Source organism: Seriola lalandi, unplaced genomic scaffold (assembly GCF_002814215.2).
Source record: "Seriola lalandi dorsalis isolate HSWRI2012SDOR001 ecotype SW California unplaced genomic scaffold, Sedor1 jcf7180002054470, whole genome shotgun sequence".
In the NCBI taxonomy this organism is placed as follows: domain Eukaryota; kingdom Metazoa; phylum Chordata; class Actinopteri; order Carangiformes; family Carangidae; genus Seriola; species Seriola lalandi.
The window spans coordinates 736517-759441 of NW_019525023.1; the positions used below are offsets into that span (position 1 = coordinate 736517).

The 22925-nt window shown below is 42.7% G+C and overlaps 1 protein-coding gene and 1 pseudogene across 4 annotated transcripts in view; one reads left to right on the forward strand and one right to left on the reverse strand.

Moving 5' to 3' along the window:
• Positions 1 to 397: 397 nt before the first annotated feature.
• Positions 398 to 21255, forward strand: map3k4 (mitogen-activated protein kinase kinase kinase 4). 3 transcript variants are annotated; one of them, XM_023411711.2, is made up of 27 exons: positions 398 to 602; positions 5986 to 6176; positions 6302 to 7728; positions 9811 to 10071; positions 10426 to 10578; positions 10735 to 10892; positions 11064 to 11180; positions 11264 to 11363; positions 11518 to 11601; positions 11699 to 11968; positions 12058 to 12207; positions 12511 to 12672; positions 12925 to 13058; positions 13931 to 14009; positions 14095 to 14173; positions 15250 to 15343; positions 15713 to 15835; positions 17539 to 17639; positions 17735 to 17815; positions 17904 to 18095; positions 18186 to 18256; positions 18354 to 18470; positions 18559 to 18718; positions 18831 to 18953; positions 19291 to 19397; positions 19979 to 20158; positions 20311 to 21255. In XM_023411711.2, the coding sequence occupies exons 1-27, from the start codon at positions 571 to 573 to the stop codon at positions 20329 to 20331; spliced, it is 4767 nt and encodes a 1588-aa protein (XP_023267479.1). In that variant the 5' UTR covers positions 398 to 570; the 3' UTR covers positions 20332 to 21255. The 3 variants fall into 3 exon arrangements, with proteins under 3 accessions (XP_023267479.1, XP_023267481.1, XP_023267480.1); XM_023411712.2 differs by lacking the exon at positions 398 to 602 and adding an exon at positions 737 to 883; XM_023411713.2 differs by lacking the exon at positions 15713 to 15835.
• The window catches only part of LOC111658960 (1-acyl-sn-glycerol-3-phosphate acyltransferase delta-like), a 3485-nt pseudogene continuing 1737 nt past the window's right edge, over positions 21178 to 22925 (reverse strand). Inside the window, exons 3-6 of the transcript XR_015437584.1 lie at positions 22720 to 22925; positions 22541 to 22616; positions 22110 to 22308; positions 21178 to 21523 (exon numbers count right to left, since the gene is read on the reverse strand). The exon at positions 22720 to 22925 is cut by the window's right edge and continues 205 nt beyond it. The product of XR_015437584.1 is annotated as a 1-acyl-sn-glycerol-3-phosphate acyltransferase delta-like (transcript). The remainder of the gene's footprint in view (positions 21524 to 22109; positions 22309 to 22540; positions 22617 to 22719) is intronic.

Here is a 22925-nt window from a genome sequence, read left to right on the forward strand (position 1 = left end):
ATCATATACTATATAGACAGGGTGCTGATGAAGATGACAACTGGCCCCTGACCTGGGGTCACATTGGGCAACCAGTACTGTAACACTGAAGCAGCACACACTGATGGTGAAGGGCCATCTCAAATCAGTCCCCACTGACAACAAACTAGGTTGTCATGAATAATTCACTGAAATTATCCCAAGCATTCATTAGTATCAGATTGTTTTTTTTTTTCCACTACACTATAAATCAGGTGGTTTAAAGTGTGATAATTCATGATGACCACGTGAAAACTGATTGATTGTGACTGTACTGTGAGGGTAACAACAAGCTGCACAGCTATGACCGCAGATGACCTATCCGGGTTGCCGTAGTAATGCAAGACTGTGGCACTCCTCCTCAATGAACGTTGGAAAGATGGCGACGGCATACGCACAAGCGAGAGTCAACTGTGCCGGCGGATAGAAAGTGCTCTAAAGAGACAAAAATCCGCCTCTCTTGCAAATATTTACCGGTGCAAAGTCTGTCTGATAGCGCTTAGACATGGTTTAGTCCATGCACGGCTAGGAACAAGAAGCCACTGCTTCGGTATGGAGCCTCCGGATCGTAACAAGCCCAGCAGGTATGCGAATTTGTTGAACAGACACTACACCATCAGGACCTCGCACTTGCCAAATAGGGAGCTGAACGTGACACTGCAGTCGGCTCTATGGGAGCGCTTGCGCATCCCTCAGAAATCGACTTCCTGTCAAATAGTGGTACGCGTGCAGTTACTGCATTTGCAACACTGGAGTTGCAAACTTTTTGGAGCAAGATTTTCAGACGCACTTTGCTGCGGATATTACCTTCCCATCTAATTCTCGGTTGCTAGAGAGAGAGGCAAAATGCTCGCCAAATGTTAAGGTAACATAACGAACAATTATCAGCCGCTGTAACAGTGCAACATGTCATGGGAACAAGCTAGCTAACGTCTCCTGTTAGCTGTCGCTTGTCAGTTTATTGTTCACCCGCAAGTTCACGAACAGATACTGACGGTGCCAGAGCGGGATAAGTGTTGCAATGTGGGGTCGTTAGGTGGACTTGAAGGTGTGTTGTTGATTATTTGAGATTGCCAGACCATGCATTTCAACACTACACCGAGGCACAAACTTCGCTGGCTTTCGCTAGCATTTCGCTCCACTGTTATTGTTAATCCTCTAGCTAGACTTGGCGCTCCTGTTGTTGTTGTCGTCTCGCACTCCACTGCTGAATCATGATATGAGCCTGTTAACTACGTACGGTTAATTCATACACTTTATGCTGTTTATTAAGTGGATTTCCTTTTCTTAGAGGCGTATAACATAGTTGACAATCTGTTGCACCAAATGTTTCACCGTGCTGTAAGTGCGCAAATGACAAGGCTACTGAGCGATACATGTCTGCAATCTCGCAGGGGAATGCATACAAAGAGACACTCGTGAGATGTTTTTCCTCACATGTGCACATCTCCTAATCGAAATGCCGCAGTGTTTGCCCCTGACCGCTGGCGACAGACCCTCAGGAATCTGCTGTTATGTCTTCCCCTCTCCCTTCTCCTCACATGTAGTTGTTTGTCTGCAGAGCGAGTTATCACAGTGGATCAGCTCTGTCAACTGCGATAATCCTGGTTTTGAGCAAGTAGTTTGATTTTTTTCTTTCCAGTAATGATTGAGTCACCCGCTAGTGGTTATTCTGTTGCACCCTTGTGGCCACTTAGTCCGAGGTGGGGACACAAACAGCTCGCATGATTGTGCAATACTGGGCCTGTTAATGTAATTGCTGTCCCACTGTCTCATAAAGAAAACTACTGAGCCATTAGACATACTATTGCTGGAAGCATGATAGTGTCACAAGTTGACATGATTGCAATGTTGATAAGTGTCTGTGCAGAGTTTGGGGTGAAAGGTAAAGTATGCTCCAGAAAGCTCAAATATATGGCTTGGCAGTGTATTACTATTTGTTGTAGTTACCATTTTTATAGTAATGGGATCAGAAACATACAAAACGTGGACAATTGTACACAATAAGGGTTACATGGCCGATGTTGTAGAGTTTGCAGGGACACAATATTAGTTTGGACGGATATGTAATAAAATTCAAACTTCAAACTGAAATGACAGGTCTCACAACATGCAAAAATTAGTTATCTTTGAGTTTTTGTAAAAGAAACATCTTTCTATCGATTAAACACTAAGTGTGAGTTTCGTTCAAACTGACAACTGTTTTGAGAAACGGGAGCTATGGGCTCGCATGGCAATTGAAGGCTATCGCTATCGTTGCAAGTACAGAGGCCCTTTGTCAATAATGTCTCATTTTCAAAGTCAGTCTGAAGACATTGTGGCTGACAAGCATTCCAGGGATTTCAGGATGTGGTGTACTGTGCACAGTGGATGGCTGCCTGGAGCCCCGGAGACGCTCATGGGGTAGAACTCATTAATGCCTGCATTTGCCAGTAGCACAGGCTGTAGAATACAGATGGACTGTCCTCTAGCATTTCCTAACTGCATCCTGTCTCTGCCCACACCTGCTTTAGAGAAATATCGCTGCTCTCACATTCTGTCACTCTCATCTGTTATTTTCTTTTAAACAATGGAATCTTTATAACTACTAAAACTACGGCATTTGATATTACTAATGCGCAGCAGGAGTATGGTCGTGTTGGACGATAACTAATAGAAAGGGAGTGCTGCAGAATAACATGTTCATCTATTAGATTGCCATTTATGATGCGCACAACTGCAGAAGAAACTGAAATGTGAGTTGAAACTGACAAAGGTGTTGCTTATGACTATCTACAGTTTCAGATTCAATTTCAAGGTGGAGCAGACTGCTATCTGCACTGCATTTACGCAAGTGGCATAAAAACATACCATTAAACTCATGTACTTTATGCTGGAGCCCGCTGTCTGCGATGTCCACATTTAGATACATTCAGGTCATGTGACTTGTTGTGGTTAATGGCATGAGCTTCCGCCGGTACAGTAAGGTCTGTTCCCTGGTGTTAAGTAATGTATAAGGGCAGATCGTAAGCTCACCAGTGTTTTAGAAATGCACCGCATTTTCATCTTCTTCTGTGTGAAAGTGGCTGTCTGTTGGCTGCGCATGCACAATGTGCTTTGCACAGTTGCATGTAGGAGAGGTTGGGAAGTCCACTCCTGGCAGTGTCACACTGTTCCAGAGGAGGGTGTGGTCAAGTATGTCGTGTTCATTGTTTCTGAATTCTGTCAGCCTACGGCAAAACATCTGATCTTTGCCAGTTTATCAGGGAGTTACGGCAGGTCAGACATGCATATAGAAATTTGGGCAGATGTGCACACACAGGTTTTAGGTTTTATTAGTGCCTCGCCAGTTAACCTTAGAGTGAAATTTCTAGGCAGCAGACACATCCTTTTTATAGGAGGGGGGTTTCAAAATCTGGATTTAGCCTACTGAGCATCAGTTATGCCTCCGTGACCTAATTAATTGGAAAGTGTGTTCTTAGAAAACCCCCAGCCACCTTATCCTCCTTTTCCTCTCTCTGAAAAAAATCCCCTATAGTTTGGACATTGTGAGCAAGTGTGCTCACTAACCAGCTGTGTGCTATTCAGCTGTGGGCCTCACAGGCCACGTGTCACAACTATACAATAGTGTGCCCCTTCCTGGTACAATGGTGTGGATGGTTGGTGTCAAAGGTCAGGCCCCCCTGACTCTGGCAGCCCTTGGTATCACTGCTTCAGTCGCTATACAGAAAAGAGTCCTGATTTTGTGCTGTTTATTATGCACTCAGTGTTTCTGCCTAGGGGCTCTAGCATTCCACTGGCCTTTATTGGAGCCCCAATGAGCCATCAGATGAGCCATTGAGAGCAGCCAGACACCATCTGCAGTGATAATTCACCAGTGGCAGCCAGACAGGGACAGCTTGAAGACCATAGTGCGTTTATGGTTAACTGCAGGGCATGGAGGCCAGTAACTTTCTCTGGGCGGCCTGCGTGTAGGTTTAGGGAAAAGCAAAGAATTCAGAACAGGAATTTGCACAGCTTTTACTGCAGCAGCACAATGTGTGCTTGAAGTGTCTCATGGCAACCAAACAAATAACTGGCAGTGATGGCGTCATTGGTTCCGCTGTCATTCCTGAGTGATTTAGTCATACTGTTCTGCGTAAGGAAGTGTCTTTTTAAAACTCGGTGTCACTCCCTCTCACATGCATTTACTATTTCTGTCCTCAGACACCACTCACTCATGCATGCCTTGGAATGTTTACTAATGTGCGCACAATCTCATCATACTTGTGATGGACACAGTGGTAGGTTGATGGCATTCACTCCGTCTGCTGCCTTCATGCATTTTCCTGATACCTGTCTTGATTTTTGCATTGCATTTCCACAGCACATTTTGTCTGTTGCTGTTGGTGCTAAATGCCTTATTGTAACACACAAGATTGCTTACTGTTCCTTCTTGGGCCTGCATACTGAAAAGATCACTGTGGTGTGCTGCCTCTGCAGAACAAGCCCCTTCACAATTTCCAATACAATACACTCATAAAGGCACCAGTGTTCTGTCATGCAAGAGTTATTCTGTGATTTCAAGACTGCTGTGGTTAAGGTTGGTGTGCTGTTAACGTTATTCTTGCAGTACGTGTCGTTTATGAACTCTTGATTGCAGCTGGACTCTTGTTGCATTAAAAGTTGCAGGATTTGCAGCAGGTGTCTGTCTGCCTTGCATGTAATTCCACTGCTACTCCCAGGGGACTCTGTGTGTGTACGTGTGCGCTTGTGTGTGTGTGTGTGTGTGTGTGTGTGCACTGCTTTTGGGCAGATGGGCAATAGAAGTCTGGACTCTCTCTCTATGTGGTTCCTTGAAAAGCTTAAGCAAGTGATTTCCAGATTAACCCCCTCCCTTAGCACTCACACACACTCCCCCAGTGAAAGTGATACAGCCTTGCCCCTTTCAACTCCGTCTGCACAGACACTAACAGGCGCGTGTTGGGGAATGCTTTTCAGTCAGATGATCGATGGTGGGACACATGGTGACCAGCATATAGAACTCCCTTTTTCATGCCCCTCCTTTTTTTCTCTCTCTTTTTGTTTCTGTTGGCGGGGTCAGACCTTCCAACCTTTGTCATTAATCCTATTAAAAAACCCTCAGAAAGGCATTAGGAAACAAAGCTGTCACAATGTAATCTAGAAAAGCGTGCTGCTTGCACTCTCTGTGTTTTTTTTTTCTCTCTCTCTTCCTTTTTTCCCAGAAGGAAATGATTCAAGTGACAATTGTGTTTCCTTTGAAGCAACATATTCTGCCATGGACTTTCCTAATTTGAAATTCACAGTCAGGATGTGGTTACGCAACCATGATGTCTACATCTTTATTGTGGCCCAAGATTTACTCTAATCACATGAAGGCAATGTGCTGTTTTGCATTAGCACTGTGTTTGCATATGGTGGAACAGCTTCTACACCCTTTGGGTGAGTGAGTCTCAGTGCTCCATGAAAACTTGACTTGTGCATTTTGGTTGATGACTTAGCAGACAGAGTTAATGAGGGTTACTATTTCTCCCTCTCTGGTTGAGCCATTATGTTTACCTAGATCGAGCGAGGGTGCCCACAGCTTATTATCCTGCGTCTGCATGGCTGTGGTCATGCACAGAGCATCGCTGCTGTACATTTGGGAGGCAGCCAGTCAGGCTCCAGAGGACAGACAACTCGTCAGTCTGCTGTAGGTAGTAGCAGACATTCAGTCTAGTTGCAGTTTAGCAACCAGTTTGCTGTGCCATTAGAGGAGATCTGCTGCACACTCTGTTTTGGGTACAAACAACTGAGCACTCTTTGACTTTGTACACACATTTCTTGCGTTTCCTTTTGAAATGACTGAAACAGTTTTGTAATGTCAATGCATTGACTTGTGGTTAACATCACTTTCATGTAGTTGTGGTTGATGTAAAGATGCAAATCAAGCTGATGTCGATAGTTTGTTCATCCTGTTTTCCTCTAAATTGTATTACATTTTGACAGGCAGGCCAAGCCAGTGGAAAATGCATCCCAACAGAACTTTGAGGTGGATGAATCCTGTGACTCTCCTAGTGAGGAAGAGGAAGCTCTGTATGGCACATCACCTCCTTATACCCCCCGTCAGATAAAACGCATGTCTGGCAAACATCAAAGGAACAGCCAGGCAAGGAGTGCTGGTCGGTCTCCCAACAAGGGTAAGTTCATAAATCGATTTGCCTGAGGTATATATGGAAATAAGTTTTAAAAATGTTTTACCATTTTTACATGCAGTTTTACATGCATTGCACTGACTGGGATGTATTTTGTGTCTTCACTTCAGCGGACCTTAGCCCATCTGTTCTGAGAGAGAGTCCCAGGCCAGTGGAGACCCCTGAGGAGCACAGCTACAAGCAGGGAAAGAAGCAGAGGGCCACACTGCGCTCCACAGAGAGAGACCACAAGAAGACCTTTGAAGGCTCCTTCATGCTGGATCCACTCTCCAAGTCCAGCCCTTTTGGTGCCCTCAACATGGATCCCAGGAAGCATTACTTGAGCTTGGGCTGCAGCAGTGGCAAACTTCCTGTCTCCATGCCCCATATTGCCCGGCCCCACCGCCAGACCTCCAGGACAGACTGTCCTGCCGACCGCCTCAAGTTCTTTGAAACTCTGCGGCTTCTGCTCAAGCTCACGTCTATGTCCTCCAAGAGGAAGGAGAAGGAGCAGAGAGGCCTGGAGAACATGGCCTTCATGGGTCACAACAATGAGGTCATTTGGTTGGAGCTGCAGGCTTGGCATGCACGACGCTCCACCGGTGATCAAGACCTTTTTCTTTTCACTGCCCGCCAAGCCATCCCTGACATCATCAATGAGGTGCTGCACTTTAAGGTCAACTATGACAGCCTGAGAGGGGCCCAGTGTTTAGGGTCTCTAATAATCCAGGGGGACTATCAGAGCATCCCTGATCTACTCTGTGGAGAGGAGAGGGAGCCCACTGTAGCAGAGACCAACCACTGTGGAGTAGATCCCTGGGGCTTTAGCGCCTGCCCCTCAACTGCAATGAATGCAGCAGAACCCTTGGGCTCTGGCGCTGATTGCAGGGAACACCTTCAACGCCAGCGGCTGGCATTTGAGCAGGTCAAGCGGGTTATGGAGTTGCTGGAGTCTGTGGAAGCTTTGTACCCCTCTTTGCAGGCCCTGCAGAAGGACTATGAAAAGTATGCAGCACGAGACTTCCAGGGCAGGGTGCAGGCGCTCTGCCTGTGGCTCAACATCACCCAGGACCTCAACCAGAAGCTGCGCGTCATGGCCACGGTGCTGGGCCTCCATGATCTATCGCGTATCGGGTGGCCTGTCTTTGAGATCCCTTCACCTCGCTGCTCTCGTGGCAATGAAGAGGAGGAGAATGAAAAAGATGAGGAGAATGACTCAACAGCCACTTTTACAGCTGAGAGCGAAGGGGAGGACAGGGATGCCGAGGAGGACGGGGGATTCGGATACGTAGCAGATGGAGAGTTGTCTCCCCAACTGACTCCTAAATTTGCCCGATTGTTGTCAGAAGACGAGTTTCTCCCAACTGCTACTTCAGGAAGTGCAGAATCAACTGTGGGAGGGGGAGTGTTCTGCCCCACAGCCATCTACAGACCATTTGTGGATAAAGCTCTGAAACAGATGGGACTACGTAAACTGATCCTCAGACTGCACAAACTGATGGACCGCTCTCTTCAGCGGTCCAGAGCAGCGCTGCTCCGCCACACTCCTGCACTGGAGGTGAGAGTATAGTATCTGCAGGCCGCACATGCTTAATGATAAGCATTTAATCCAAAAGTAAATAATCTTCAATTAAACAGAACCTCATGTTAGGGTTATAAAAGTGTCTCAAGTGTCTTAGTAAGGTGTTGCTTCACCTTGAGCATCCAGAACGGCTTCCATCTCGTAGATTCTGAGTCTCTGAACTCTACTGGAGTTTGACAACAAGAAATCTCAACATAAAAGTTAACATACTACTAATTTTCCTTAAACCATTCAGTGAGACCTTGTGCTGTGTATGGAGGCATCTACATTTATTATAGTGTTAACTTTAGCACCTGGTTTTGATTTAGTCTTTTGATGAAAATATGTTTGATTTTTGTTAGTTTTTTACTCGAGTGTTGGTCACTGACGTCTCACTTTCGTCACACATTTAATGTCTTCTAAGCATTTTAAGGCTACAGATGTTGCCATCTGCCTGTGCAGTTACTATGGTTACAGGTGTCTCTCACAAGGTGTCACTCTGCTCTGCAGTAATACGCTGTCTGACTGACCCCACTAAATCCAGTCAGCATTTCCAAACTGTCTGTTTGAATAGAGCCGCTCTCTCTAGCTCTGTACAGTTCTTCCTGTTAAGCGAGCATTACTGCAGCTCCCTGCGCTGTTCACTGCTTCACATCTACAGAAGTTGATTCTTACGTTACCATACTTCTTTATAAATGTTGGTATGCTGCCTGCATGTTTTCGTAGTTTGTCTCAGCTGTTTTGTTGCAGCTCATTGTCTAATTCTTTGTGGATGAAATTAGTCCAGAAAATCTGGAAGAACAGGTAACATCAGTAACATTACTGACAGACCCATAACTTTGCAAGGTGTTTCTTATCAGAGTCAGAATCAGGTTTATTACCAAATAAGTTTTCACGTATGAGGAATTTGCTTCGGTGTTTTGGTGCAGAATACTTATCACAGTAGTTGGGAAAAAATAAAAAGACAGATAAAGCACATCCTGCAAGTCAGGAAGCATAAATGGAAAACAGAAAAAAGAAAATCAACAAAATGCAATGCAAAATATGAAAAAATTATATAAAATAATACAAATATTAACAGTATTGCATCAGGACAAGTGACTAAATCTTCTTCATCTACACGAGTGATATTTTGGGCAGCAGAGGAAACTAATCAGAGGGTGTAGTGTGTGTTCCCTCAGATGCAGATTGTTGAATAATACTTTGCATTAAAACATGTCCCTCTGTTCATATTTCACATTGTTTAGTTTGGATTCTTTGACAAAAAATGTTATAAATTTCATCATAGTTCTCAAAAGTAACTTTATATTTAGTTTTAATCTATTTTTCGTCGTGAACAATAGGTCAATTAATATTTTTCACCAAATTAACACTAATATGTTGTGACTGCACTCATTTATTCAGGTTTTTCCTTTATTTGTATATATAATATATGAATAATAGGACCCCACTGAATGTTTGTAATATATATACTGTTTTCTGTGCAAATATTAGTAATTCAATCAAGCATTTGAGAAACAGCAGTTGGAGGTGTTCTCACAGATAGGAGCTTACAAGAAATCTGAGCCCAGACTGTAAACAACATAGGATCTGTTGACACAGTGAGAAAGCTAGACAAAAACCAAAAAAAAAAGGAGCAGTTAAGAAAAAAGGATTATTTTTTACTTTACTATAATGGATGATGAGCTCATCTGGGTGTTGGAAAAAGTGAGCTTTGACAATTTAGTGTAGCATTTTCGGGAAGTTCCGACACTATCCTCTTCCAGCAAATGTACAAGGAATGTGAGCACTTCTTGGATCGCTGATGTGATTATGAAGGAAGGAGGGGGAGACGACTTGTAGCTGTGAAACGCTGGTAACAGGGCGTCTTTGCAAAGTTCTGGATCAGGTTGATGTTTTTTGGTCATGTATATCCTACTATTAAAACACAGTTTGAATAAGATTTATTAAATGGAAAAATAAAACAAAAAAACTACTTTGAATTTATTATAAAGCCAAGTGTTTCCTCTGTTACTATAACAGCATGTATCCACTAAAACCTGCTAAATTAACTTCCCTGGACCTATCTTCCACCTGCAGTTTGCAGACTTCCCAGACCCCATGCTTTACAGTGATTACCTGCCAGAGCTGTCGCGCCATGTGTCCTGCAGTGGTCCGGCAGATCCGGAGCTTGGAGCAGACCAAGTGTCCTGGGAGGATTTGCTGGACATGGACCTGCCATCCTTCCGGCCGGCATTCCTCGTGCTGTGCAGAGTCCTCCTCAATGTCATTCACGAATGCCTTAAACTGCGACTTGAACAGAGGCCTGCTGGAGAGCCTTCACTGCTCAGCATCAAACAGGCAAGCAGCTGTTGAAACTCTTAGCATTATACTTTCTAGGTGACTCTTCTCTACATATTGTGCAATTCATGCTGAATGAATTAACACTTTTTACATCTGACATAACATACATCTTTTACTTTCTTTGTGACTTTCTATATGGATACAAAATGGGCTGGCAGAAATGCATTTTATTCCTTCAGTTTGATTGGATTTTTGTTAGCCACTTAGGTCTTTTAGAGAGCTGTGTAATTCCTCTGTTGTGATTACTGAATAAATTATTAAGTTTAGCTAAATTTGTCGTAAAGGAAGACTGTAATACACAGCAGGTATGTCATATGTAAGTGCTAATCCTGTGTTATTTGTGCTCTGCAGTTGGTGCGTGAGTGTAAGGAGGTTCTTAAAGGTGGTCTTCTGATGAAGCAGTATTATCAGTTCATGCTGCGCGGCGTGGTGACTGACGCTCAGGGCTTGCAGACAAATGCCAATATTGATGAGTTTGAAGAGGACCTTCACAAGATGCTGGTGGTAAGATTCCTAATCTCCTCCCCTCCTCTACATAAAGTTAATGTTTAAAGTTTAAAAGTGTATTTACCCTGACCGCATAACCGTTGTAGAGAAAGGCTTGTGAATTTATGCATTATTGAGATGTAACAAAACTAACATCTATCCCTGTTTTTGTAGGTTTACTTTGACTACATGCATAGTTGGATCCAGATGTTGCAACAACTGCCTCAGGCCTCTCACAGCTTAAAGAACCTGTTAGAGGAGGAGTGGCACTTCACCAAGGTCATCACTCCTTACATCCGCGGAGGAGAGGCCCAGTCTGGGAAGCTTTTCTGGTGAGTGGACCTGCAGTCCATCTAACATGTGGCAGTTTAAAGCTTCAGTTATTTATGCCGGTCACAGTCCTGTCACCTACTGGGAACCAAAGTGGCATAAAACCTTTTTAATGTAAGTTAAGAGTGAATTCATCATTTATATGAGACTGATGACTGTTCTGCTCTTGGCAGTGACATTGCTGGGATGTTGCTCAAATCCACTGGAGAGTTCCTTGATGCCGGCCTGCAAAAAAGTGACAATGAATTCTGGGAAAGTGCAGATGACAGCACAGCCTCGGATGAGATCAGGTAAAGGGAATAATGTTCAAATCAGTGTTATGATTTTTTTGTCCCACAGGAGTTTTAAACCTTGAACCTTTTCATTCTTCCAGGCGGTCGGTTATTGAGACTAGTCGGTCACTCAAAGAACTTTTCCATGAGGCCAGGGAACGAGCGTCCAAGGCTCTAGGTTTTGCCAAAATGCTTCGCAAGGTGAGAGGCAGCAGTTCAGAACTTTCCCTCCCTTGAAACAGAAAGCCACAACAGCACAGACTTTGCAGTTTATCTGTGACCCTGTTTTCTCGGCTCACTGAAGAACTGGGACTGTGTGTTCTGACATACACTTTGTTTGCTTCCCTCTCTCCAGGACTTGGAAGTCGCTGCGGATTTCAGTATCACTAATGGGGTGACTTGTCTTCTGGAGGCACTAAAAAAGAGAAACTATGTCAAGGTGTGTCTGCTTTTCTTTTAATTTTGTGCGTTTCTGATATTTCCTTTCGGTCCTCAGGTCATTTATGCACCGTTTAACCTCCTCCTTTTATATCCAGGTTCAGATTCCAGGCTTGGAGGAGCTGCAAGTTTTTGTCCCCTGTGGTTTGATGGATCAACGGCCACTCATCCTGCAGCTTCTCAATGCTGCTGCCGGCAAAGACTGCTCCAAAGAGCCTGAGGAAATTGCTGATGATGAGGCCTACCTGCTTATGAGTAAACACAGAGCCGGGGACTCGAGCACTGATTCTGACTGGGCTCAGTGGGACGGAGAGCTGCTCAAACTGGTCCCCCAGATGGAAACTGTTGACACTTTAAGGGCCATGAAGGTGTGTGTGTGTGTTTTTGTGTGTGCGCGTGTGTGTGCGCGTGTGTCTCCATTGTTTACAAGCCTCACACTGGTCGAATGTGCTCTCAGGTGGAGAACGTGCTCTTGATAGTGATGCAGTCAGCTCACCTGGTGGCCCAGCGAAAGGCCTTCCAGCAGTCCATGGAGGACGTGCTCACTCTCAGCCGGGAGCAAACATCTAGTCAGCCTCTCATCGCGAGCGCTCTGGAGGAGCTGAAGGTACTTACATAACCATAAGCTATGATTTCTAACCTGTTTAAACACTGGTTTAGTTTGTGTTGTTGTAAAGACAGTTGCATGTCTGTGTCCTACTTTCAAATTTGTTTCCACCACAACTGCTATCAATTACCCTGAATTTCCACTCTGTGAACATTACCTGGTGAAAATATACTCGACCACTATCGGACTAGATTTTATAAATAATTCCTAAAGGGGAAGTCAACAAGAAATACACAAATTTATGACAAAATAATAATAAAACTCTTCTCTTTCCTCTCCTCGTCCCTCTATCTCCTATTACAGGATGAAGCACTACAGCTATGCATTAAGATCAGCACTGCCATTGACCGAGTGGAGTACATGTTCACCTCTGAGTTTGAGGCAGAGGTGGAGGAGTCTGAGTCAGCCACTCTCCATCAGTACTACAGGGAGGCAATGATACAGGGCTACAATTTTGCCTTCGAGGTAAGAGCCTGCAGGCTTTTAGAGGCGTGAACTGTAACAGTGTATATTTTTACGGAAGCACATGCTATCTCTTCTTTGACTCACTTTTTTCCTGGTCCGAGCTTGTGACATAACAGGCACATTTCCACTTCACTTACATTTAGCTTAATGTTGACTACAGTGTAATACTGGTGTGGTTATGGGCCATGCTTAACAAAAGGTAATAAAGTTATATTTTTTTTTTATAGTTTTGCTGTTGTTTGTTATTTACAGTACCACAAAGAGGTGGTGCGCCTGATGTCAGGAGAGTTCCGGCAGAGGATCGGGGAGCGCTATATTGCTTTTGCCCGCAAATGGATGACCTATGTCCTGACCAAATGCGAGAGTGGCAGGGGCACCAAGCCCAGGTAAGGCCAGGCCCTCTGGTTGGGCATTATCCTACCAGTGCAATTAATCTTGAACAAATAAGTAAACAATGTTCCCCCTCACCTTAATCAAACAGCAAACTTTAGACTGATTAAAGCTTTATTTTTCTTAGAGTATGTAAGTTCATAGTGGTTAAAGGGGTTTTGTTTGTGTGATAAATTCTGTTTTCTCTTTTTAGAGCTATTAATTGTAAAATCAGATATATTTAGCTCCTGTGTGAGGGCCACAGTCTTAATTGAAATACATTTATTTGTCAAGAGCTCATGCATTGAGGCATAACAAGCGACCATGGCAACAATTTACTCTGATAATAGAGTGAAGCCTTTTTGTTATTTGATGGAATACAACTGCAATAGTAGCATGAGAGATAACAGACACCCTTTTTTAGTGTTATGAAGAATATGCAAACAAAAATAGGCACACCGGTGTCATAGTTGAATAATTTAAAACTGCGCCACCATAGTACGTCCTGTTCCTAAAATAAAGAACACAAGGTGCCACTTAGAACATGTATGTAGGGATGAAGATGCTGAAATCTATTCCATTATGAATCGCACCAGTTAGATGTTTGCTCCACACAGCACAAACAACTGTAAAACCTACATGAATCAGCCCCTTTAACATATTTGTATATCAACTTTAAAGTTTTGATTACCTGAATGTTTGAGAACCCGTTCTGATACACCTGTTGAACTGCTCAGCTCAGATGACATCTCTGTTATGATGCTCACATTGATGATTGAGGCACATTTTACTCTGTTAAAACACAAATGGAAGCGAGAGGAGGAAATGAAATGAACAGTAGCTGAAGGTTTTGGGACACTGATTGACTGCTGTGATGTTACACCTACAGGTGGGCGACTCAGGGTTTTGATTTTCTTCAGGCCATCGAACCTGCCTTTATATCAGCATTACCTGAGGATGACTTCCTGGTAAAATGGATTGTTTTCTCCTCTTTATTTACACGTATGCTTGGGATATGATGTATTTATTACCTGTTGATGGTTCTCTCTGCAGAGTTTACAAGCTTTGATGAATGAATGTATTGGACACGTGATTGGAAAACCTCATAGCCCAGTCACCGGCCTGTATATTGGTAAGATGCTCTCCTGTGATACAAACTGTCAGTGACTTGAGTATCTGGAGTTCAGGATTTATTTCAGTTTTTAGATTCGGTTGTAAAGGTTGTAAGTTTATAACCTGGCTGTCATGGGGACGAGCTGTTACACAGAGCAGACACAGCGGCAATGAAATAACAATCTACTTCCCGTAGAGTAGGAAAGAATTATTTGTTTGACTTGATGTTTGTTAGTTTGAGTGACCCCACTGGTTACACAGACTCATTTGAGCAACTCCATGCTGCTCTGTGGCCAACAGGTTGTTCTGGGAAAAAGCGAAACTGTGAACGACGGTGTTACTGAAAAAAGAGCATCTTTGCTTAGCAAACATTTTCTGATTTAAAAAAAAAAAAGTACTTAAAACAAATGTTATTAAAACCAGGTTAACTGCAGACTGCCATTTAATGCAATACAAGTCATGTTTATAGAAAAATAATCCTGCAAAAAGTGACCACCAGATCCAGCCAACATAATTTCTTCAATGTCTTAAGTTTGTCCAAACCAAGATATGGAGACAATAATCTGGTACTGCCACAAACCTAAATATTGTGACTCGTCTGTCTTTGACTTGGATGGAGTAAAGCAGCACATTACACTGGCTTTCATGTGATTGCATAATAACCTGACCACGTAATGTATGTGGTTGTCAAAATGCGGCCAGTTTGCCTCCATAGAGCAGTTATTTCTGTGCTGTTAGTTCATTGTAGGTTTTGAGATCTGAATATTTTATGTTATGCAAAAGAAACAAAAAAAAAAAAAAATTGACTCCTGCCTAAATTTCTTTTGACCACACCACGTAGTGTAGTGTAGTAGTAGCCCACGCACACACACACACACACACACACACCCTTCATATTTATGTGAAGCATTTTGCCACGGTCTGTTTCACGAGGTGCTACTGTATATAAATATATATACAGTATCCTGCTGTACGTCACCATAGCAAACTAACTTTCTATAGCCATGAGTTCCACTCCATCAATGCATAGTCTGTTCAAGGTTTGCTTTGGTGGGTGGCCTGAATAAATTAAGCGCTGGGTGTTTTTCTTTTCAGCTCCCAGGAATAGTCCTCGTCCTGTAAAGTTCCCTCGCTGCCATAGTGACCCACCAAACCCCAATCTGTTCATCCCTAATGCTGAGGGATTCAGGTATGTGATGACAGCCCAGGTTTTTACGGTAGTGTGTGCCTACTGTGTTTTAATGTTGATACTCTTTCCTGCGTCGCTCACTGTGCCTCATTTCCTTGCTTTTTATGCCTACTGATGTTTTTGCTTTGTAGTTGTTGAGCTTGTGTTTTGTGTGAGCCTCTTTGTGTGCATGTGTATGCTGCTGAGTATGCCAGTGGTCATTTCATCATTTTTTCAAAATTATCATGACTGTGTGTGTGTGTGTGAGTGTGTGTATCTCTCCCTCAACCAGCCTCCCAGTCACACACACAAACATATGTATACATATCCCATGCCAAGCCACCTCACCTCCCAATGCAGAGCTCCTCAGTTTGTTTTTTCACCACACAGCTCTCGAAGTCTCCCCTGCGATCTCCGGAACCAGCTGTTCCCCAACGGCCCTCGCCCTGTCCCTCAGGGCCCGGGGGAACACAGCCACACCAAAGCACCAGGCAGCACCCCCAGTGATGTCAGGTAGCCTTGCCCCAAAGTCACCTGGTAGAAACTGTTGTCAAAACCCAGCCCCAGATACAAAAGCAAAAACCATCATCACTTATTCTTTATAATACTCTGGAAATGGAAGGAGGAAATGCTTCGTGTTAAGATTTGAAATCTAAATGTGTTATTTGCAGGACACATTGTTCTGTGTTGGAGAGGATTCCCTTAATATTTTTTGGCAATCGGCAGAAACTTAGAGCCAAAAAGTATTTTACACTCTCATCAAATCTGTGATGTCGTGCTGATGTACAGCTTTTTAAAAGGAACTTCAAAACATGGAGAAACACTATGCTTGAGATAGAACTTATAGAGGGATATATTTTATATTTAACTTGTTTTTCTTTCATTCATTTGCAGTTTGATTTATAAGCTCCACTGGCAGATTGCAGACTTCCTGCTTTAAGCCTTCTGATTGCATCTAAATAAACTTTAAATGTGGATATTAAGACAGATATTGAATTAACTATTGTATCCACAAAGTTAGTCTGCCATTCTTTGTAAATTGATCATTTCCAGGCTCTACACTGGTACAGCATCACAGACCTAAATCTAGCGCCAACCTTTCATAGTTTTAGTTTATTTTTATAGTTTTAATCTTTGGCCAACATTAACCATTTTATTAAATTATATAATGAGGAATTTGCCTTCACATTCTACCTGAAATATAATTTTACTTCATGCACTGATGTTGCGTTTACAGCATGGATGTTAAGATATGATTATAGTATTCACTGTAGATTTGCTATCGCGCAAATGACTTGCTATAAGATGCATCGAAATAATATGCATGGAGCTGATCTTGGCTACAAAACACAGAGAAAACTCAAACATAATGACTTAATAAGCATCATTTTTAGCCTTTAAAGTGATAATGTAGTCTTCCCTTCAAAATGTCACCAAATCAGAAAAATGGCCCGACACAAGTCTCGTCACAGATGAAGGGAAGTTGTTGTGCATGGTGTGAAAATGGAGGGGAAAAAAAACACACTACCTGATTGAAAGAGTGGGCTATGATATTCTGCTTTTTAGTGCTATTAACACCAGTCTTGCTTTGATGCTGGTAATTTACTGCCATTAGATTTTCTTGCGCATCTGTGTGTGCTTTCGAAATCAGAACATGCACTCTAGAGATCTAACCTTCAAGCGTGAATGACTCTGATGCATGCTGAACTGGTAGTGGGTGTCAGGAGGCATACTGGGAATAACCTACATCTTTGTTTCTCTTAAAAGGTCAGATCATTTTGTGAGTTTGTTTATATTATTTTGAAAACGTAATTGTGGCATTTCAGCAGACAAGTGTATGGTATTTGATTGGTTGGATGTAGTATACAATGTTTGTCATTTTCATTTTAAGCACATTTAAAAACATTTTCCCCAAAAGCATCTTAAAGTGAAGATAATGTAATAATCTCTGACCCCTTTGCAAATCAGTCTCATAACGTTAAGATGCTTTAAGGAAACAGTGCCCTCCACTGTTTAATTTTCCACAGTTTAACATAAAGGAACCACTTGAGAGAGAGCGTAAAAATAAAATGCAGTCTTGGCAGAAGAGATTCCCCTCTGAGCTGATCCTTGAACAGCTCAGAACAGAAAAAACCCCAGGCAGAAACATACCAATCTGAATCAGTAGATTTTGTTTTGAACACTGTGTTGCATCAGTTTCTTCCATGTCCTTGCAGGGGATCCAGTTACCATGAGAATGACCGTCTGTCGTCGGTTGCAGCAGAGTTGCATTTCAAATCCCTGAGCCGCCACTCCAGCCCCACAGAGGACAGAGAAGGTGGGTATATTCAGTTAATCACCATGGTTCTATCCACGTAGTGAATGTTCATCTGCCTGATTTAGGTGAACAACTCCTGTGATTTCTCCCTCCAGAACCCTCTTATCCTAAGGGAGATCCTAACAGCACCGCACGCCGAAGCTGGGAGCTCCGCACCTTCATCAGCCAGTCCAAGGGTGAGATTATTGAGTCACGTTAGATACGCTGCTCCATACAGTTGTTTGACTTCAGTTATAACTAATAATTTCCCCTCTCCTCTCTTAGACACAGCGGCACGGCAAAGTCCCATGGAGGCCGTCCGTCGCTCCATTCACAAGTTCGAAGATAAACGCTACGCCGTGATGAAGCAGCGCAACATCATCGGCCAAGTGTGTCACACGCCCAAGTCCTATGACAACGTCATGCACGTGGGGCTCAGGAAAGTGACCTTCAAGTGGCAGAGGGGCAACAAGATAGGTACGGCTACCTTCTCACTGCATTTGCTATAATGTGGGTTATTTAACGCACACACAGGCAGTGATGTTATGTTCGTGTGTATGACAACAGGTGAGGGCCAGTATGGGAAGGTGTACACCTGCATCAATGTTGACACTGGAGAACTAATGGCCATGAAGGAGGTATGTACTCCAGCAAGATCAATTCAATAATAAGAAATAAAATACAATTAAAATAAAACATATTAATAATTATGATTATTATTATTTTGTCAACCAGATCCGATTCCAGCCGAATGATCACAAAACAATCAAGGAGACTGCAGATGAGCTGAAAATATTTGAAGGCATTAAACACCCAAACCTGGTGCGATACTTTGGGGTTGAGCTCCATCGGGTAAGAGGCCTACGTTTATGTCAGCTCAGGCAACACATGGTGCACACTGAAGCAGTTTGGTATAAACTTTTCATGCTCTCACCCGTAGGAGGAGATGTACATCTTCATGGAGTACTGTGATGAAGGCACCCTGGAGGAGGTGTCCAGACTGGGGCTGCAGGAACATGTTATCAGGCTCTACAGCAAACAGATCACTACAGCCATCAATGTCCTCCATGAACATGGCATTGTCCACCGCGATATCAAGGGTAAGTTTCATATGCTCTCTCTTATTTTTCATGTTTTGTTTTTTCTTATCTGAAGTATAGGAAATTCTGAATGAACTCCCACTTTCCCCATTGTTAATTCTGTCTGTATCAGGAGCCAACATATTTCTGACATCCTCTGGGCTGATTAAGCTGGGTGACTTTGGGTGCTCAGTCAAGCTGAGGAACAACACCCACACCATGCCCGGAGAGGTGAACAGCACTCTGGGAACAGCAGGTAAAAGCTTGTATGTTGTCTCTCAGTTGCAAGCTGCCAGCAGGGGTCGCTGTGGCTTGATGTCTGCTGCCTCTCATGCTACGTTTTTGAAAAGATGTGTAATATGAATATGAAGATGTACTATAGTATTCGCTTCTTTAACTGGTGTTTTGGATACAGCAACCTTGATTTTTTTTTTTAATGCATTTCCATGCTTCATACTGCATACGATTAATAAACTAAACATTTCTTATGTTATATGCAGCATTGTATCATATCATCACTGTATTACTGCCTAGTAAAGTCTAGTCTTTCAACTGATGGTTATTTTTTCAATTTTCTCCCCTGTCTTCATCAGCATACATGGCACCTGAAGTCATCACAAGAGCAAAGGGGGAAGGTCACGGACGAGCAGCAGACATCTGGAGTTTGGGCTGCGTCCTCATTGAGATGGTGACAGGAAAGGTAAGGAGTGACAGAAAAGATGGTGTGTTTCACACAAACTTCAAGCGTTGTGTCTTAGTCATGGGTGCTTAACAGGTTTTAAAAGTGAGAGTGCCACACGGGCTTACATCTTATTCAGGGGTATTTTTTGCTGTCACAGAGGAGGAGACAGATGGAAGTACTTGTAGCTTTGTTGTTATTATTGTAAACAAGAGACCCAGTGTAGAACAGCTGTAGCTCCAGCATGCATTTTTTATGTCTCAACTCACTTAAGTAAAATATTAATGTAACATATTTAGCACATTTATGCCACATATATTATTGAATTTTGAGCTCTGTGTAAGACGCTGAATCAATTATTGTAAATTATCTATGTTTTGACAACAAATTGATGTTTCAGTCTGATTAAAGTCAGTGGAGCCAGTGTCCCTACAGCAAACCTGACAATTTAATTGAGTTATTTAAAATAGTTGTCAAAACCTAATGCTCATGAAGCTTGTCCATATGCTTATGGTCTTAAATGAATCAGCCTCCGTTCTTAGCACCTAAGGCAAAAAGAAAAACAACCAGAAAATGATCAGAAATTTTATCTCAATCTGCAGAGACCCTGGCATGAGTACGAGCACAACTTCCAGATCATGTACAAAGTGGGCATGGGCCATAAACCCCCCATCCCAGAGAAGCTGAGCACAGAGGGGAAAGACTTCCTCGGCCACTGTCTGGAGAGCGAACCCAAACACCGCTGGACAGCTAGCATGCTGCTGGACCACCCGTTTGTCAAGGTGAGGTACTTCCGTGGCAGATGTTATAAAGCCGTCATGTCTTCTTTTCGTGATCTTAACCCCCAGACTAAAACCTCACTTTCATGAGTGAACTGTCGGGGCTTGACTGAACACTATGTTACTTTACAGCCGCTATTTCTCGTCTGTTTCAGGTTTGTACAGATGAAGAATGAAAGGAAACCCCCTCTCTGGCTTTCAAGTTTACAAATTAAAGCACTACTGTACATGCTGTTGGCAAAAAGAAAAAGGAACTGTGGACATGGAGAAGTGGACGTTATGGCTGAAGGCACATGGAGTTAAACTGAGGAACTAATACAGTATCATTTCAGAGGACAACTGGACCTACGGAGTATAGGGTTGTTGTTGTGTCTTTATGTACCCATGGACTGGGGGGAGGAGGGGCAGGGGTGGGACTGTACATACTGTAAGAATAGGATTGGCTTTAATTCTTGTATAAACAATATTGTAAAGTTAAAGTAACTATTGCCACATTTGTTCTTCTCACTGGTGAAGAGACCTCTGAAAAGGCATTGAGGAAGACTTTTTTTTTTTTTCTTTTAAACAAATGGGTGGGGTGGGACAAAAATCTATGGCACTTTTAAACTGTTTATCCAAGGGGGCAGTTGAGTAGAGGAGGGAGGAATCTTATTTCAGTCGCCCTTTGAGGCAGAAAAGGATGCGGTAAACCTCCCTGAACAGAAGGAGATTGGTTTAACGCTATGAAAGGAGCACCATCCAAATAGTCAGATTAATTTATCACTTGTCCTTTGGCAAGCGCGGGCACTAGGAAGGACTTTTTTTTTTCTTTTTTTTTTTTTTTTAATGTATTTTTCTTTGCCTTTGCTGAGGAGTAAATGTCAAGTTGGAGCAATGTTCAAGTCTACTGGTCGCCGGTGAAGAGCTGTTCATGTGACTGGAGCATAGCCAACAAAGAGGAGAAACGGGGCCTGCTCTCCCTCCCTGCTGCTGAACACAAAACATCCACACAACCAAACACAGACACTGACACACACCACAACTTCTGGTCCTCTGCTGCTCTTATAGTGTTTGCTATGTACAAACAATATTAATAAACCAATTGTTTTTTTTTAAAAAAAGGTGAAATGTATATTTTCTTCAAACGTAAAAATGTCACTCATCATTAGTATGCCATTGCTATCCACAGAGGTAGTTCATTTCATGTTGAGCTGACGGTAAAATGTTTGGTTTAACTGCATTGAAATATTAGCATCACTTTACAACATTTAGACAGATCAGTGAAGGTCAGGACTGCTTAGTGTTTGTTTAGAGGAACCTCCTTATTCCCATAGTTAGAGCTTCTGTCAATCTCAGTCTGGCCAATCATCCAGCGAACTCCCAGTGAGGCTGTGAGGAAATGATTCAGAAAAAGTACATTTAAAATATTATTTGAGTGAACCATAAAGATGTGGTGAAAGATTCTGTAAGACTTGTTTTCCTTTAGTTAATTTCCTTTTCAAGATTTTCAGGATAAGAGTTTAGTTTTTCTCAGGTTGCTTTCCTTGAATAAAAAGCATTTTCAAAAATAATCACATCTATCCGCACAACAGTGGATGAACTTTATTGATACTTTCTAATAAGGCACCCATTATGAAGCGTTTATAAATTGTAACTTGTGGCTACAAAGCGTATCTGGACCATTAACTATTCATTAAGATTTAGAATATCTAGAAAAAGTGAGAAACTTAAGTCAAAGGCTTTCTGGTGCTAATTTACATGGATTTTTATGTGGGTTATATGTGTATGGATTTGTTGTTTCCTCAACACAGATGCAGTGTGAATTTATGTTTGATATATATTTTTCAGTTGTCGACTAAGGAATATTTTATGTGCTGTCACAGAAGTAATTTGTGTCATAAGAGTTAATGCAGAGAAAGGCAGTTATAGCTCATTTGAGGGTGACTTCACTTTGCCTTCGATATATGAAACAAACCTGCAGAGCAGAGAGCCACAGAAGCTAAGATGGAGAGCATCGATCCAGAGCTGAAGAGTTGAGTCAGTAGTAGGCCCAGAGGGTAGAGCAGCAAGCAGCACCAGAACAACCAGTTGATCAAGGACCAGGGTCGGCGTGGAGGGCTCACTGTGGGGCCAGGGAAACACCCTGTCTGTGTGTAGTGCTCCTGAAAGCTATCCTGCAGATACATCAATACAGACACAAGTCAATACCAAAGTCTCCAAACGTAAGGTGAGTCCAGGTTTGTTCCAGCACCCAAAATGTAATATCCTTTCATAATGTTTCATAATGGTGAAAAGCTCAAAATGCTCAACATTAGCCAGTTTGGATTAAAGAATTGGAGACAACGAGGCATGCAACAAAAAGCAAAGTTATTACAGTCTAAACTTCCCCCTTCAACACACTCTTACCTTTTCCTGGTAGAGTTTGTGGAGCCAAGCAGCGCACTCTGCCTCATCCTCTGGGATCATCTCTAGCGGGATTCTCCTGCAAGTAAAAGAGGGAAGTCAGATCTCTCAGATAAAAACAGATTGCATTACTAAAGAGGAAATGAAACAAAAAATCTTCACTGGAAAGCATTTCTTTGTACCTCACATATAAATCTGCATGATATTTCTTCCCATTGAGAATTCCAAGCAAGGTTGGTGATTCGTTGTTTCTGAAGTTCAGTGTGGAATCATAAACAGCCGCAGCTACACAAGACGAGACACAGCAGCAGTTAACTGTACAACTCATTTGATTTGTAAATATTTCCCCTCTCAAAGACACCCAGCTCACAGTGTCTGGTATCTACTG